The sequence below is a fragment of the Rhincodon typus genome, chromosome 7, assembly GCF_021869965.1.
Source record: "Rhincodon typus isolate 14 chromosome 7, sRhiTyp1.1, whole genome shotgun sequence".
In the NCBI taxonomy this organism is placed as follows: domain Eukaryota; kingdom Metazoa; phylum Chordata; class Chondrichthyes; order Orectolobiformes; family Rhincodontidae; genus Rhincodon; species Rhincodon typus.
In genome coordinates, this window is record NC_063338.1 from 25,037,572 (window position 1) to 25,056,093 (window position 18,522).

General features: G+C 40.2%; 1 protein-coding gene across 5 annotated transcripts in view; it reads left to right on the forward strand.

The window, feature by feature from the left end:
• LOC109915947 (diacylglycerol kinase beta) overlaps positions 1 to 18,522 on the forward strand; it is a 409,322-nt gene that overhangs the window by 157,046 nt on the left and 233,754 nt on the right. For 4 of the 5 annotated variants that reach the window (XM_048599394.1, XM_048599389.1, XM_048599392.1 and 1 more), the window contains 6 exons: positions 901 to 950; positions 2,874 to 2,948; positions 6,311 to 6,430; positions 10,669 to 10,786; positions 15,533 to 15,621; positions 17,655 to 17,771. In XM_048599394.1, the coding sequence (XP_048455351.1) occupies positions 901 to 950; positions 2,874 to 2,948; positions 6,311 to 6,430; positions 10,669 to 10,786; positions 15,533 to 15,621; positions 17,655 to 17,771 (569 nt within the window). The remainder of the gene's footprint in view (positions 1 to 900; positions 951 to 2,873; positions 2,949 to 6,310; positions 6,431 to 10,668; positions 10,787 to 15,532; positions 15,622 to 17,654; positions 17,772 to 18,522) is intronic. The other variant, XM_048599391.1, reaches the window with a different exon arrangement.

The following is an 18,522-nucleotide window of genomic DNA, read 5'->3' on the forward strand; positions in this document are numbered from 1 at the left end:
GAGGTTTCAAATCTGTATTCCAGTATATTCACTGGTGGCATTGACTCTTCGTAATCTAACAGGAAAATGCACAACTGGTGGGACTGCTATCTGCGTATTATTAAGCTTTTATACAAGCATCTACTTTATACGGTTGAAGAGGTCTTTCTTGCCATGAAGTATATTGATATTGCATTACATGAAAACCCATATTCCGTAGTGTTCAATTTGAAAACGTGGTAACTAATGAAATATTTTATCAATTTATAGTGTATTAACATAGCAAATTAAGAGGGATTAATTCAAAAGTGTGCTTTATTGAAGTAAATTCTTGCATTCCCACAATGTAAATGGTATTGACTTTAGTGAATTGTGAAATGTTGGCAATAGCATTATGTAGCAGTGCTAAACTGTACATTTACAGTGGACCAGCTTTTATTCCAAGGAGATAGTATGCCAGTAATCCTTACAAGGAGATTGGGGGTGAAAGAGATCCTAAAGTCTGTTTAGTTGGTTTTTAGTCAGGAGTACTGAACTTGTCTGTCTTCTAGTGGTTTGGATCTTTTCTGTATGTAATTGCAGTGATAAATCTCAAAGATTTAGCAGTCCTTTAGATTGTATTGGTGTAGTGTACAAAGCTTAACAGTGCAGTAGGTCCCTGGCACTTTCCCAGTAAATTTGAGAGGCAGTCTCAACCTCATCTCAAATTACTTTAAAGAAGAAATGACTATGTTTGCCCATTGAAAAGTTTCTAACAATTAGCACTGATTCCTTAAAACACAACATTACTGTTAATATTAAATTTTTGCTTTTATCAAGTCAAGGAAAAATAAAGTTGATAAATTCCTTTCATAAAAGTAAATATCAGGTTCAATATTAGTGTACATCATTTGTCACTTTCTAATATTTCTTTTTTGACAGTTATGTTTCGACTCTATGACACAGATGGAAATGGTGTTCTGGACAGCTCAGTAAGTTTTCTTTTGATTGTTTAAGATTTACAAAACTGTAGTCTTTGAAACTGGCCTATTCACCAGATATCAAACAGAGAGATGTCTCTCTTTTCAAGTCTGTGTTTTGTTGAATATCACAGCAGAAGTAGTAATTGTATATAAGCATTTCATGAATGCTGTGCAGATTTTATTGCATATTTCATTGTTCTAAAATGGCCACAGGGATTATTCATGTATATAGGGCATGAGAGCCATGTTCAGTCCTGATCTCCCCCAAGTTACAGTCATTTTGAAACAGGAATCATTGAACAGCAATTAATAACAGCAGCCCAAGCTGTTTCCTTCTACCTCATCACTGTCATCACCACCCTCTCCTGCCTTGGGATGCAGAGGATACTTCCCAGCCATCCATGATTGCCTAGGAATCTGCAAGAATTGAAGACTGCTGTCCCAAGACAATGCTGAGAACAATGCACAAAGGAAATCATAGATGCATTAAAATCTGCTTTTTGGAAAATTTCTTTTTGAGGGAGAAAAGTCATGTTTGACAGTTGGATAATGAATCAATTCAATTTCTGGTTGAAGCTAGAATGTAATACATCAACTGGAGAGACATGCTGGGCTGCTAATGGCAAGAGGGTGGTTGGAGACAAGTCAACTTGTGAAACCTTTATATCCAATCAAGTTTGGTGGTCAGCTCTGATCTTGTAAAGTTAGCAAAATCCAGGGATCAGACCTTTGGTTATACTGGCCAGCATGGTTCAGCATGAGGTTTTTTTTAAAGAAAGCACTTGGCAAAGAGCAAGCAAGTCAAGAAAATGAGATGTGAACCTCTAACATTTTTAATTCCACTTGTTTTAGTTCACAGTATACCTTAAACTAGAGCTTGGGAGACTAGAAAGGGACCAATGAGTATTGATGGCAATTGCTTTTGCAGTTTAAATGTTCAGAAAAATAATTAACCTCAGAAAAATGTAAGCAGTTTCACTAGAAGAAGGAAATGCAAGTCCACAGAAAGTAACCTGATATTTTCACACTCAACAATTTAATCAGTTAGATTGTTGCCTCGTCTTTTTTCACACTGCCGAAAATAATGTTATTTGCGCTGGAAAATCTACGGGAATACTGATTCAAAGTATAATGGGGAAATACCTGCATAAGGTGCAATTGCTTTCTCTTTCATCTTTGTCTTTATTCTGTTTTGATGTGGGGGGGAAATAAACACCATGTATACAGTGATTTGAATTGATCTTTACATTTGTTATTGGTGATAGTTCATGTTCTAAAATATATATGGTTAAATTTTACACAAAGCTTTAATCATTTTATAACCTAGGCAGAACTGCTGCCAGAACCAAAAATGGGTCCCAAGTCCACATGAGTGGGAGGCAGGACACCAGATTGTGAATTAGGGATGGTGTCCCATTTCTCAGAGATGCCAGCCCTCTGTTTGGACTGGTTGCTCAGCCGCCTTGTCAGTGATTGTGGTAAAGGTGCTGAGGCTGCAGGGAAAAGTGAGGGCACCTCCACACTGAGGCATCCTTGAAGGTCAAGTACAATTTATTTTACTATAATGGGAGCTGTATCAGGCCCTGGCAGTTAGAGGGTCAAAATGAGGACAGAAAGCTACAAAGATGGCTGTTGTTTGGGGTGATCTCTCCATGAGCATCTTGGAAGTAGATGGAAAGGTGCTCCTTCCCTTACCTTCCAGGATAGTTTCACAGTTTACGAGATGGTTTGCAAACACACCAGTAAAATATCAGCGAGGGCTGTATATGGCCATTAAAAAGATTAACGTGTCGTCCTCACCCTTTCTCCACTCGTTTCCCAAGACTTCCACATTGCAGTGGGGCTGATAAAATCCAACCCATAATGTCCTCACAAACATAAAGAACTTGTCAGGTGGTTACATTTTAAATTTTTTTTTAACTTCTTTTGCAGGAATTGGATCGTATCATTAATCAAATGGTCCATGTGGCAGAGTACTTGGAATGGGATGCAACTGAACTTAGGCCAGTAAGTTTTGCTTTGAATCACCATTGTTTTATTAGGCAAGTGATGTATTCAATAGAGCACTGTGTGCCCTCTGCAAACTTCATATAGTGATTCCTAGAAGTTGCATACATCTGTTATTTTAGATTAATGCCTTTATTGATCCACTATTAGCATGCCTGCAAATCATCAGGATGGAATTTAATTTAGCTTAGTTTAATATTACATCTCTAATATGCTGCTATATGTCTTCTGTTTATTTTAAAGTATATTAATCACAAAACAATTCTGTGAAAGTGTATTTTCTGGTTTTCCATTGATTTTAGGTGGCATTGCACAATAAGTGTATTATTCCCCCAGACATCCCCACATCTACATCAGTAAAACCATCTAAAATCAATGGAAAACCAACTCGCAGAGAAAAATAATTTCAAAAAGTTAAATAGCCTAAATTAGGTAATAACAATATTAAAGCTTGTAGAAACACTGCATATTAATGTGAAATATGTTTATAAGACCTTAAGACCACAAGGCATAGAAGCTGAATTAGGCCATTCAGCACATTGAGTCTGCTCTGCTATTCGATCTTGACTGATATGTTTCTCAACACATTCTCCTGCTTTCTCCCCATAACCCTTGATTCCCTTACTAATCAAGAACCTATTTCTGACTTAAATACACTGAAAGACTTAGCCTCCACAACCCTCTACGGCAATGAGTTCCACAGACTAACCACCCTCTGGCTGAAGAAATTCCTCATCATCTCAGTTCTGAAGGGTCACCCCTTCACTCTGAGGCTGTGCCCTTGGATCCTAGTCTCTCCTACTAGTGAAAACATCTTTTCTATGCCCATTCTAGCCAGGCCTTTCAATATTTTGTAAGTTTCAAAGGGATTCCTTCCTCAACTTCCTCAACTCCATCAAGTACAGGCCCAGAATTCTCAACCATCCTTTATATGACAAGCCCTTCATCCCCAGGATCATTCTTGTAGACCTCCTCTGGACCCCTCCAACACCGGCACATCCTTCCTTAGATAGAGGGCCAGAAAATTCTCATAATATTCCAAATGTAGTCTGGCCAGATGTTTATATAGCCTCTCAAAAAAGATATTTTTGTCTACCTTCCTTGGTCTTATCACAGATTTCAGTCTTGTCTTAAATTTCCCCAACTTCCTCCCTTTGATTTCACTGCCATCATTCATTTTTCCAGTGCCCCACCCCACTCAACCACACTGCCACCAAAATACCAAGAGTGCGACAATATTTATGGATGGAGGAGTTCGCCATTTTCAAAACGTCTTCTTCAGTGATCAAAGCTCTCTTAAAACCTGATGCCTCGCCTGCTCATCTCCATAATTTCTCTGATGTGATTCTTTCTTCTACACTTTCCAGTATGAGGACTTCAGACTTGAACGTACCCGGTGTGTTACTGGCTTAGTTACCAAACATTAGATCTGGCTGAAACACCATTAGGAATATCACTTCTCCCATTTCACGAGCAAATCTTCCAAACATCTTAATCATCATGGATATTAAGGTTAATGCTTGATTTGGCTATTGGTAGTTAACTCGCATCTCTTTCCACTACTCTCGCTAGCATCATCTCCAAAGTGATGGATGTTTGAATATCATAGGTGAACCTGGTTTTTTTTTTTTGCAACTTAAGCTAACTTGCTAGCATTTTTGATAAGGTAGCAGGGAGAGTTGATGAGGATAATGTGGTTCATGTGATGGACGTGAAGATGCTTGATGAAGTCATATATAATATGCTTGTCAGCTAAATCATGGTCCATGGAATAACGGACAAAATATACCAAATTGTCTGTGTGACAGAAGACAGATAGTTGTAGCAAATAATTGTGTTTTGGACTGGAAGTTAGTTTACAGTCGGGTTCCTTGGGGTTCAGGACTAGAACCACTGATATTCTCAATTTATATTTGTGATTTCAACTTGGCCTTGCAGGTTTACATGTGTACAAATGGCAGGGCATTTGAGAAAGTGGTTATAAAGGCAAACAGGATTGTTGTATATGTACTCAATGCATAGGTGACAGAATTGTCATAGAATTGTCATGAGCCTTTTTGAAGCAGGTTCAACCTCAAATATGTCTGATTCTGCTTTCCATACTTCAGGAAGGATGGGAAGGCTTTAGAGAGGTTGCAGGGAAGATGTAGGAGAATGTTTGCAGGGCTGAGGTCTTCTGTTGTATGTAGAGTGGAATAATCTTGGAGAAGAGAAAGTTGAAAGAGATTTGAAAGTGATAGGGAGCCCAGATAGAGTAAATAGACAGAAACTATTCTTGCTGGACAGGAAACAAAGGATATCAATTTACAGAGAATTACAAAAGAATCAAGGGCAAAGGTGGCACTACTAACAGCATGGTGGAGGAAGATTCATTTGAGGCTTTCAGAAGAGAATTGGCTATGCACCTAACAATGATAAAGCAGCTTTACAGTAGAAGGGTTATAGGAGTAAGTCTAGTTAAATTGCTGTTGCAGAGAATTGATATGGACTCGATAGGCTGAATGGCCACCTCCCATGCTGTACCCACTCTATAATTTTCCAAAACCAAGATGATCACTTTCTGCCCTTACGAGAAACACTGCATGTGTTCCATGTCTTCCCTGCAGCTCACTCAATTGAACTTGTTCTATGCACAGTGTCCTTGGTGCTCTATCTGAAAGCTTCAAACTCCATTTATTGTCTGTTTGTTTGAACATTAATAATATTGCCTTCAGTTGCCCTGATTCACATCATCTTCGTCTTTGGTTTGCACGCTTCCAGGCTCTGTAAACTTAAACATAAACTTTAACTCATCTCAAATTCCACAGTCCAATCATATACCACCCCAAATCCCTATCACTTCTTTTGTTCCTACTCACAGCATTATTTCCCAGGCACCCAATCTTCAACCTCATTTATAAATCTCTCATGACCTTAACCCTCCTTGAATTTTCAGTTCCTACATTAAGTGCCAGCTCATGTTTTCTGTTTTCACAACTCCACCCTTGTGTATAAACCTCCCTCGTAACCCCTCTCTTCAGTCTTTGATATCAGTGTCTTCTTCCATCTCCCCCTGCACTTTAGAGCACCTTCACCGCACCACTTTTCTGCCCTCCCCAGCGTCTTCTCCAGATTTAATTATTCTACAATAATTTTGATCAACCATGTAAAACTCAGGCATTCATGCTGGATGTCTAATTTTCCATCTTCAATAAATATTTTGAAATTGTTTCGGAAAGTGGTGTGTTACTATCTTTTAGCTTTCAAAAGGAACAGTAAATGCATGAATGCAAATTAAGTATTTGTTTTAAAAACATGCAAAGAAATTTTGAAGGAAAACACTTGCCAGGCAGTAGGTTAGATGTACATATATTATTCTGCAGATACTTATGGAAATGATGGAGGAAATAGACTATGATCACGATGGCACAGTTACACTGGAAGAGTGGATAAGAGGAGGAATAACTACTATTCCGTTGTTGGTCCTCCTTGGCATGGAGACAGTAAGTACAGGGCTGTAAGCATTCATCTGTGAAAATTACAGAGCTATTCAGAAGTAGAATTTTAAATATTGAGTCATGCTTTTAACAACCATCAGTGATTTCTTCATAACCACTTGTGGTTCTGGGTAATTACATTATCTGACTGCCTGCTGAATCTTGTACAGATATTAATGTATTTTACCATTTATAATAAAAATACTGATGACCAATCATGTTGCTTAGCTACTTATGTAATTATGATAGATAATCCATGACAGTTATAAGGGATGATTCCCCAAATAGTGACCATTAATTTTTGTTGGAATGTTGCTCAGTGGTAAGTGCTCCTTGTGCTAACGCTTCAAATTCTGAGATAGATAATCTCAATTTATCACCAGCAGTTAAGGCACCTACTCAAAAGTTAGCTCAAATTATTGTAATCGATCACCTTCATGGGTGATAGTGAAGCCCTTTTCAAGTGTTATTTCATTCTAATGAATGGTAATCATCATTATTGGTGATACTAGAGTTTGCAAAGGAGATGGGTGACCTGGTTTTGTGGAAAACTATTTATCTCATGCTGTCATGCTGCAAGTGGTCCCTAATCAGACTTACTGTCATGTGGATGGTCTTTTCATTGCAGGGCAAATGTCCAAGGCATTTGAGTTCAATCTCTGAACGAATTTAAGGAACAGCATTTTGAAAAGGCAAACAAGAAGAATGTGAAATAATGTTTTTGAAATGAGGGAGATAGTAATAGAGACAATAGGAAGCACATTGACATGTGAGGAAACATAGCAGATAAAATTTAACATGCAGAAAAATATGGGAGGTGATGCTTTTCAGTCAGAAGAATGAGGAGAAACAGTACAATCAAGCTGTACTTTTTTGGAGATGTGTAGAAACTGAGGTGGTTTGAGCACACATTTTGGAAGCATACAGTTATGGACCTGTTTTTTTTGCTCCCGAGGTTGGTGCGCAGAATTGAGGACGTTTCCTGACTTGCCACCCCTATTGCTCCTCATCCCACGGTCCAAACACCAAATGCCATCCTCCTGCTGGCACCAAGTGTTAGCAATCTGTACCCTATAAAAGATGCACTGGCAGCAACTTGTTAAGTTCAATAATGCCTTTCACATCCACAATCTGGACTACCTAGGAGGACGAGCAGAAGGTGCATGGGAACTCTATCATCTGCAATTTCCTACCAAAGCCACACACCATGCTGACTTGGAATTATAACACTGTTCCTTTGTTACTCTTGGGAAATAATCCTGGAGCTCCTAAACTAACAGCACTGTAGCTGTACCAACAACAGAGAGCCCGGTGATGGTTGTGAATGTTTAAGGTGGGCAGATGCTTTGCTAATCAAGCTTTGTTGTGGATAGTGTTGAAATTTTTTTGTGGTCTTTGAGCTGCATTCAGCCAGATAAGTGCAGAATATTCTATAAAGCTTCTGACTTGTGCTTCGTAGATGATGCGAAGGCTTTGCCCAGTCAGGGGGCGAGTAACTAGCCTCAGAATTCCCAGTTTCTGACCTGTTCATTTTGCCATTATGGTTTCTGGTCACTGGTAACCCTGGATATTGATGTGATAATTCAGTGATTGTAATTTTATTGATTGTCAGAGATGGCACTTGTGCACTGGGAATGTTACTCCCCACATATCAGGCCAAGCTTGAATGTATTCCTCGTCATGCCTCAGTATCTGAAGAGTTTCAAGTTGTTCTGAGCACTCTACACAACCAGCAAACATCTCCACTTCTGATATTGTGATGTAGGGACAGTCGTTGATGAAAGAATTGAGGATGGTTTGGGCTTAGGATACTACTCCGAGGAACCACTGCAGAGATGTCCTGGAGCTGGGATGACTGACCTTTTAACAACCATAGCCAGTTTCCTTTTGTGCTGGGTATGAGTCCAGTCAGTGGAGAGTTCTTCCCCTGTTACTCATTGACTCCAATTTTGCTAGGGTTCCCTATGGAGCAGACTTGATGAACATGTTGGCCTAATTCTGCTCCTGTATCTTTTGGTCTATACAATATGATGTCCTCCCTAATCAAATGTTGCACTGATGTCAAGGGTGCTTGGTCTCACCCCACCTCTGGAGTTTAGTCTTTTTGTCCAACTTTGGCCCAAGGTTTGAATGAATTCTGGAGCCAGGTTGCCCTGGCAGAGCCCCAACTGAGCATCTATGATTGATGCCCAACAAAGGTTGTTGCTGAGTAAGTGCTGCTTGATAGTGCTGTCAGTGAAACTTTCCATCTCTTAGTTAATCATCCAGATTAAACAGTAATTAGTAAATTTGGATTTATCCTGCTTTTGGTACACCAGATGCTCTTGGATAATTTTCCACATTTTCAGATGTTTGTCAATGTTGCAGCTGTACTGAAAGAGCAAGGCTAAGGGTGCAGCTCCTTCTGGAGTAAAGTCTTCAGTACTACAGCTGGGACGTTGTCTGCTTTCGCTGTATCTGGTGCCTTCAGCCATTTTTTTTTAAGTCGTAGAATGAACTGAATTTTCTGAAAACTGGCATCTATGATGATGGAAACCACAGGAGAAAGCTGAAGATAGTTACAAATACCCTTTAGCCTTGCCATTTTATAGACTAGCCTCCCCCAGCTGTGAAGTTGGGGATACTTTGGAGGTTCCTTCTCAATTAGTTGTTTAATTGTTCATCACTGTGTGTGACTGGATGTGGCAAGATTGCGGAGCTTTTGATTGGATTCATTTGTCGTGTTTTAGTTTTGGCCGATCTAGCAAGCTGTTCCTCTGTTCAAAATGCATATCATTTTGGGTAGCAGCTTTATCACATTATCACCCTGGTTTAATATATATCATTGCTGTTCCTGCCGTATTATTGCTACAGTCCTGCACCCTTAGAAGCTCATTAGTCTACGTGGCTTGATGGTGCTCTGAGTGATATGCAGGGCCATGAGGTTGCGGTTGAATGCAATTCTTCTGCTGCTGATGGCCTACAGCACCTCACAATTGCACCATTTTGAGATGCCAGATCTGTTGCTGAATCTATCCCACATGAGTGAGAGTTACCCCTGTGAAAAGTCGCCTTATTGTGAACAAATAACTTGATCTCCACAAGGATAATGCAGTAGTCACCCTTGCCAGTACTATCACAGACATATGCATGTGCAGCAGCTAGATTTACAAGGACTGGGTCAGGTAACGTATTTTTATCCCCCACTGTTGCTAGTTTTCTTACCTCCTGCCACTGGCCAGTCTTCCAGAGATGTCTTTCAGGACTCTGCCAAATCTCCAGATGTTTGTGATGAAGACTTTGCAGCGTTGAGTGTACAGGGCACACCTTGATGTTTCTGACACTTGGGTCTGTCCAGTTTGGTTCTTATTTTACTTTTGTGGGGTGGTTTGATACAACTGAGTGGTTTGCTAGGCCATTTCATAAGGCAGCAAAGGATCAATCACTTTGCTGTGGTTCTGAAGTGACATAGACAGACCTGGTAAACTTGGCAGATTTCCTTCCCTGAAGGGCTCCTGGCCGTTCTTAATGAGGTTAGCATTTTATTCTAGATGTAGTAATTAATAAAGCTGCTATGTTGGGATCTGACGTGTCTATAGAGCTTTAGTTTGGCCCCCTGCATTACTATTGCTAGAAATCCTATGATGCAGATATCACTCAGAAATTTGACCCATCTCATCTTTCAGCACCAGATCCAGCCTCCCACCTAGTTGTCACTCCCAGCGTCTGCAATGCTGAGTACCAGTTTGAGAACGGCATACATAATTCTGAAGATTTCTGCACATTTCTATATAAAATGCTCGTCAGTCCCAGCCTGTATCTGAAGAAGCCATGTGAAGACTCTGGATGGATGAGAGAAGGGATTTCCTAGAATGGTTCCATGGATGAGGGATTATAGTTATGTGGATTGACTGCAGAAGGTGGGAGCATGCTCTTTAGAGAAGAGGCATAGATTTGAGGTGATAATGACAAAAAAAATACTTTTATGCAAAACACATTTGTAATACACAACCTGCTAGGATGATGGAAATAGTTCAAGTTGAATTTTTCAAAGGGAATTGGATAAAACTGTGAAGGAGAAAATGGAGTAGGGTTAATAGGGTTGTGTAAGTAACTGGATTGCTCTTTGAAAGAGCTGACACAAAGTCAGTAGCATGAATGATATGGGTAAGGATAATGATATTTAATGACATAGATGAGGACTAAGAAAAAATGAACATTCACTGAGCTGCTTGTTTTCGTTGTGTACATTTTTTTCACGGCAGAATGTGAAAGATGATGGTCAACATGTTTGGCGATTAAAACATTTCAACAAGCCTGCATACTGCAACTTCTGTTTCAATATGCTGTTGGGTGTTAGGAAACAAGGTCTCTGCTGTTCTTGTAAGTAAATCCTCATGCATTTCACAAGTAAAGCATCCACAGTTAAAGGAAGCACTTATATTTTAAGATAACAAGGTGTAGACTGGATGAACACAGCAGGCCAAGCAGCATCAGAGCAGCAGGAAAGCTGACGTTTCGGGCCTAGACCCTTCTTCAGAAATGGGGGAGGGGAAGGGGATTCTGAAATAAATAGGGAGAGAGGGGGAGGCGGAAAGAAGATGGATAGGTGGAGAGGAGACAGACAGATCAAGGAGGCGGGGCTGGAGCCAGTAAAGGTGAGTGTAGGTGGGGAGTTAGGGAGGGGATAGGTCGGTCTAGGGAGGACGGACAGGTCAAGGAGGCGGGATGAGGCTAGTAGGTAGGAGATGGGGGTGGGGCTTGAGGTGGGAGGAGTGGATGGGTGGGAGGACAGGTTAGGGAGGCAGGGACGAGCTGGGCTGGTTTTGGGATGCGATCGGGGGAGGGGAGATTTTGAAGCTTGTGAAGTCCACATTGATACCATTGGGCTGCAGGGTTCCCAAGTGAATTATGAGATGCTGTTCCTGCAACCTTCAGATGGCATCGTTGTGGCACTGCAGGAGGCACAGGATGGACATGTCATCCAAGGAGTGGGAGGGGGAGTTGAAATGGTTCGCTACTGGGAGGTGCAGTTGCAACGTCAGCTTTCCTGCTCCTCTGATGCTGCTTGGCCTGCTGTGTTCATCCAGCTGTATACCTTGTTATCTCGGATTCTCCAGCATCGCCATTTCCTACTATCTCTGTAACAACTTATATTTTAATGTTTGTGCCATTATCTCTGAATGTCTGTGTTTCTGCACCTGTTTTGATATGTTGTAGCGTACAAATCTGATTTCTCATTTATACATTTTGAGATTAGGCTAATTTAGCTAACGGCAAAGTTACTAACATAGTTAATGTTGACTGTCTGCAAATTTAACCAATTTGAATCAGATGAAATCCTAACTGGAGATTACCCTCTGCATTACTGTTAACATAAGGCAATTTTGTCTGTTGTGCCAATGTAATTGGTAGCATGTTGTTGAAAATAGTAATTTGAAGGATGTGGTAGTAAAGAGAGAGAAAAGAGGTGTAATGCAGAAATCATTTGTTAATGGTATTTGTGCAAGTTAAGTATTGAGTAAGCACTCATTAGATGGTAAGACAAGAAAAAATTGCGGAATAATTAAATGATTTTGTGCAAGTCTACTGAATTTTGCTCCAAACTTACTTTGTGTTAATTACCTGGCAAGCTGGGTCTAAACCTGAGTGGAACCTGCCAAATTGTTCCCATAGATTGCATTCTAAATTCCAACTGATATGAACAATTAAATTTTCTCATACTGTGGAGTTTTCACCCCATGCTATAATATTAGCCTTCCCTGAAATTACCTTACCTTTCTGCATTTTTTAAAAATATGATCTTGAAAATATCACATTTCAACAAACTGGTCGACTTCCTGCGGAGAATGTCCTGTTAGTCAATCAGACAATCGACAGTATATATGCATTTTATTAAAGGAGCTGCAAAAAATGAAAGATCAACTCAACAAGAGAAACTTGGTCAAAAGATTCCAACGCAGCGAAGAGAAGTGGAAAGGTTTTACTAGGGAAATCAGGAGCTCAGATCCTAGGCAGCTGGAGGTGTGGCAGTCAGTAGTGAGAGATTAAAATCAGGGAATCCAGAAGAGGCCCAGAATTGCAGAAATGCAGAGATCTCATAGAATTGGTGTAGGTTACAGTAATTAAGGAAGATTATAAAAGAAATTTAAATTCAGGATTAAATTATAAAATTATAAAAGCGAGGCATTGTCATCCAAAAACCAGTGAACATCAGCAAATCGTGAGAGTACAGGCCGTGGAGTAGGTTGGAACACAGGGAGCAGAGTTCTGATTGAGCATATGTGGATGGTGGGTAGAAGATGGGAGTTCAACTCAAAGTGACAACAAAGCATTAATGAATCAATTGAAGCTGAGGTGGAGTTGGTGATTTTAGCAAGGTGGAAACGGGCCGTTTTAGAGATGGGATGTGTGTGCAGTCAGAGTCTGCCTCTAGCTCCTGTACAATATCCAAGTTTGAATTGTCTGGTTCAACCTGCGATAAAAAAGTGGAGTTGAAGTCAAAGGAAAGCATTTAGTAGCAGGAAAGGAGAAGAATGGCTTTAGACTTCTCAATTTTTATTTGGAGGAAATTTCTGCTCAAGATCCTTGGTGTCAGACAAGCAGTCAAAGAACTTACAACTTGGGGATGGGGTGGTGAGGCAGAACTCGGTGCTGCCATCGCATGCAGAACCTGATGGATTTTCAAATGATGCTGCACAGGGGTAGCCTTTAGATGAGGATAGGAGGGGGTCAAGGTTAGATTTTTGGTGAAACCTGGAGGTATAGGTACAAGTTTGGAAAGAGAAGTGAAATCCTTGGAGGGGATTCTGTGGCTACAAATTGAAAGATAAGAGTGGAACCAGACAAGTACAGTCATACCGAGCTAGGCAGTAGACAAAAGATGTTTGAGGAGGCTGTTGTCAACCATGCCCAAGGCAGAGTGCGAACGATGTGGAGGAAGAGTGCAGCACTGTTGCAGTCATTCAGGAGGTAACTTTGACTTGTTTAAAAAAAATGCCTCCAATCACATTTTTTGGAAGAGTGTTTATCTGTGATTCATTGATTTTGTACAGTAAAGGGTTCAATTCTACTTTAAAGTATATGTATACTTAATCTAATTTTAAGTATGTTTACTTTCCACGCACGCAAATTTAGTCTGATTTTCTAAGGCTTTAGTCCCAGGATGAAGCTTTCCTATGCAGAAACACGAGCAAGATAAGCAGTTCGTAAGAAGTCGTTAAAATGATTGCTGGGCTGATTACCGTGTCCATTTCTCCTCTTCATGCTCCCAAGATGTTTCAGCCTTTGATAATACATCACAGAAGTTCACGAGAACTGCCAAGGAAATTAGTAGCAGACTTTGATGCTACCCTTAGAAATTGGAATTTGAGGTGCTTTGGAACCAGATTTAAGTGGGAATTTAAGAATATGAGAAATAGGAGAATGAGTAGGCCATATAGCCTACCAAGCCTGCCGTGTGTTCTTTGGATGATGGCTGTTCTTGGGCTTTCACTCCCCTTTCTTGCCTGTACTACCTGAGAAATCCAAAGTCTGCCGATCCTAGGGTTAAATATATTGAACAATGAAGCATCTGCATTCTTCAGGAGTAGAGAATTTCAAAAATTCACAATCCTTTGAGTGAAGTAATTTTTCCTCGTCTCAGTCCTGAATGATTGCCCCTTATCCTGAGTTTGCACCCCGCCCCCCCCAATTTTAGATTCACGAATCAATGTAAATAATCTCTGCCTATCCTATTGTGATGAAACGTATATAGTTTTATATAAAATAATTCTGTTTGAGTTTGGATTTTAAGCTTGTGGCATATGGGTCTGGTCTGTTCTTGTAAAGAAGTTTTAAAATTAATTAAATCAGTCATTTCGGAACCATGATTCAAACCAGTTTGTAAGATAGCACATAACTGAGATCATCCTGAATGGCAAAAGGAAGTTAGTTTATATTGTTGAGTTTTATGACCGGAGAAAAGAAACACTAAGCATTACAAGGGGAGGCAATGGCCTAGTGGTATTATCAGTGGACCGTTAATCCAGAGACCCAGATAACATTCTAGGGACGGCAGATGGTGGAATTTGAATTCAATAAATATCTGGAATTAAGAGTCTAATGATGACCATGAATCCACGAGTGCAGGAGTATCCATCCCCTTCGGACCACAGCATGACTGTGAAGGTGACTGTGGCCGTGATTGTGTGTTTAGCTCATTCCGGAATAGAGCAGGCAATATTGGCAACACTTCCCAGTGTGCCTTTCACTGGCACATGGTGCATAGTGTAACTGCATTCCTCCTCAAGGAAACACAGAATTGCCACATTTATAAATAGACATTTTTTTTAAAAACCCAAGTGTGCATTTATTAAACTAAATGTATTGGGATTCAGCTGTGCAACAAACAACTTCATATTTATAACAATTTAAACATAACAATAAGGCTCAAGGCACTTCACATGAAAATTATAAAACCAAAAAACAACTGTACAGGGTACAGTGGAAGCACTTTATGTTTTGGTCTCCTTTTTAGAGAGACGTATTTGCTTGGGAAGTTATTCAGTAAAGGTTCACTCATTGATTCTTGGAATAAGGGATTTGTCTTACAATTTAAAAATTGAGCAGCTTTGGCCATAATCTTCAGAAAGAAGAAGGGTCCAGACCCGAAACGTCAGCTTTCCTGCTCCTCTGATGCTGCTTGGCCTGATGTGTTCATCCAGCTCTACACCTTGTTATCTCTCTTCTACTTTCAAATGAAGTTGTCTCTCATTGAAGATGATGATGAAGAGAAATTTTGTCTCTGAGTGTTGCTAGTGTTTGGAATTAGCTTCCTCAGAGAATGTTGATGCTTGAGTCAATAAATATATTGAAAGTTGAGCTGGAGAGACTTTTGACTGACAAGGGTATTGAGGATGGACAGAAAAGTGGAATTGAGACCATCAGCAGAGCAACCATTATCTTGTTGAAAAACAAGACAGTTTCAACAGATTGGATGCCTGTACCTACTGCTGTTTCTAATGTGCTTGAGTTTATGGTTTAAATTATGCAGTTTCAAAATGAATGGAGTAGACTGCCATCCTGTAATAAGGCAAGTTCATATTGTGAATAAAGGATTGTTTGACCTTCCTGTATTGTGTTTTTCAGTTTGCAAATACACAGTCCATGAGAGATGTGTTTCCAAAGAAATTGCATCATGCATAAGCACATACGTAAAGTCCAAAAGAAATACTAACGTAAGTGCAATTTCACCGAACATTTGCAGTGCATGCAGATGTGTTTTAAACTTCTGAATACTTTAATTCTGAAAATGGAATATTCATTCATGTATTGGGACTTTTCTCAAAGCATACATTACAATCCCCTGTGATGAATACTTCAGCTGTTGTACACAAGCTCTCCATTAACAAACCTCGAACCCTGATAATCACAATCTCTGAATGTCACTTTTTCACTGGTTATACAAGATTTATTTGTAACTGTCTTGCATTTGCAAATTAGCTGTGCTATTAAAATCAGTGTTATTTGAGCACATTTAATGTGTATGCCGAGGAAATTATTTTTGGACAGGATCTTCAAAGTCTTAACCATGAATCATAATATTTACTGACCTCTGTGGCTTTCAAGGCAGAAGAAAACGCATGCAATTACAAGTATGCTGCCTTTGTGTAGATGTTGTGAGAAGTAGAAAGTGGTCAGCAAAATAGCATTGACCCTGATCCCTGATCCCTGAGGCAATGGAAGCTCCTGGGAGCTGATTTATTTTGAAACGCTTAATCACAGATTCACAACATTGTTTTGGTGCAGGAGACCACAGTAGCTCTGTGGAAGCTCTTGCTGATGATTCCCTGGTGAACCATCAGTGAGTAAATTTGGGTTGTTGACCCAATACTTACATTGTCTTTCATACTGATTTATTGATAGTATCCCTCACAGGGAAAAAGCCCAGCTGGTAGAAATGCAGTCCTTGACATTAGAAGAAATACCATCAAAGGACACTAGCACCCCTGCACACTGTTCACTGTGACAATGTTTACCCTCTCTATTTCCTGACATCGTTGACTAACGACTTCTTCCTCCCCACAGCCTCAAAATTGCTTACCCTCCCACCCAACACCGATCCACTGCTAAATGCTGTTCAGTTGTCCTAAATCAGACATTAGTAAAACTCTCCTGAACTTCTGCTCCAAATCTCCTGACTTTATGCACATCTCTGACACTGCTCGAACCTTACTGCACTCCACAAGCCTGCTGCTCCCTCTCCACACCGCTCCCCTCCTCCTGCGCTCTGATCATACCTGACACAACCCACCACCACCACGCCCCTAGGCATTTCCAACACTGCTGAATCAACTCCAACCTCCCCTTCTCGCCACCTTCCCCACCAGAATTGGGAGAAAGTGTTGAGCAGGGTCTGGAAGTGGTGACCAGTTTCAGGAGTACTGAGTAAAATGAGCCATGCAGGAAAAGGGATGAGCAGTGTTGGCGTAATGGGTTGGAAGAGGACAGTATTTGGAATGGATAATGTGTTTATTTAAAAAAGGGAAGCTCACTGCACTGAAGACAGAGCTCAAAGGTTTTGTCTTCAGCTCTTTATGTGAAAGAGGTCATGGCATCTTTGGAATTGTGCCCAGCACTGGACCTCTTGTCCTGTCTCATTGCTGGAATCAAGCTGAAGCTGGATTGTAAGGTCCTAAGGCTCCAGTATTAAAATGGAAGGCTTAGTCTCAGACAGGATAACAGTGCATACTCTTACTTCATCACTGGCTAAGAGATTCAGGCCATGAAAACTCCAAAGAAATAAATGAAAGCCACCAGATGAGATCAGTCACGTCAGAAATGAAACTGCTGTCATTTTCAGAGACCTCTTCAAGAGGGCGAATGTTAAGTTGAGATCGTGATCCCTGCCCGAGGGCCCCCACACAACCCCACGTGGACTGATGGATGACAGGCCGTCTTGGGTCTTTGAGCAACTTGAAGTTTTAAAATTGAATCAAGTACCGCTGAAAGTGGTTGTGAATGACTCTTGAAAAGATAGTTGGACCAAAGATTATTTTATGGTGATGCAATCATTCTGAAAATAATGCCGCCTTTGCTTATCTGTTGTCACACAATGTAATTTAGCTCCGTATAGAGAAGTTATTGATTTGGAATCTCTTGGTATGTAATCTGAGTACCCTATTCGATTCATACAAATGAGCTAACTCTCTAATTAATCTGTCTTATCCATCCTTAAATGTCTTTGTCTAATCCTCTATATCCTATCTAGGTTATGCAGCATGTTTGGATGGAAGGAAACTCTCCAACTAAATGTGACCGATGCCGCAAGAGCATAAAATGTTTCCAGAGTCTCACCGGTCTCCATTGTGTTTGGTGCCAAATAACAGTAAGTACTGAGGAAATAGCATGCGTTTCTTTTCAATGAATGCTCAAGAGTTATTGAGAAAACTAAGCAACATTTCATGAGCACTAGAGGGCAGGCTGGTTTCTCTTAGTTAGAAATGCAGACTTGGAACAGGAGTGGTCATGACCATAAAACAATTAATATTCTTTGTGAGTGTCACTCTTTGCTGCATTAAGATTTTTTCAAACTAACAGCATTTTCTATAAAATCCAGACAATTAAAATCAGTTCATTTTAAATGAAGGGAACATAATGATACAGGTGATTCCATTTGTTCAGTTAAACTCGTATGTTAAAAGACATGGGGAAAATGAAAGATACAGATCTTAGTCATTGATTTATATCATGTTAAAACTGGTTCATTTGGTTTTGAACATCATGCTGTTCATGGATGGTAAAATAATGGTCCTTTAGCCTACAAGTCTTCCTGGTGTTGCTGAGATTAATTTTGCACAAATGCTTGCCTTCAGTTTGCACTTCCCCAAATGCATCCGTCTGGTGCTTCCACTGCAGTTCCCTGTAACAGTAAAATAAAACCCCTCTGCATGATGTGGAAGATGAAGTGATGCCCCCTGCTGGCATCATATGAGATGATTGCTCAGCATTACTTATCAGGTTGTAGTGACCTCACTGCACCTGACGAAGGGGCTGTGCCTTAAGAAGCTTGTGTGACTTCAAATAAACCAGTTGGACTATAACCTGGTGTTGTATGACTTCTGACTTTGTCCATTCCA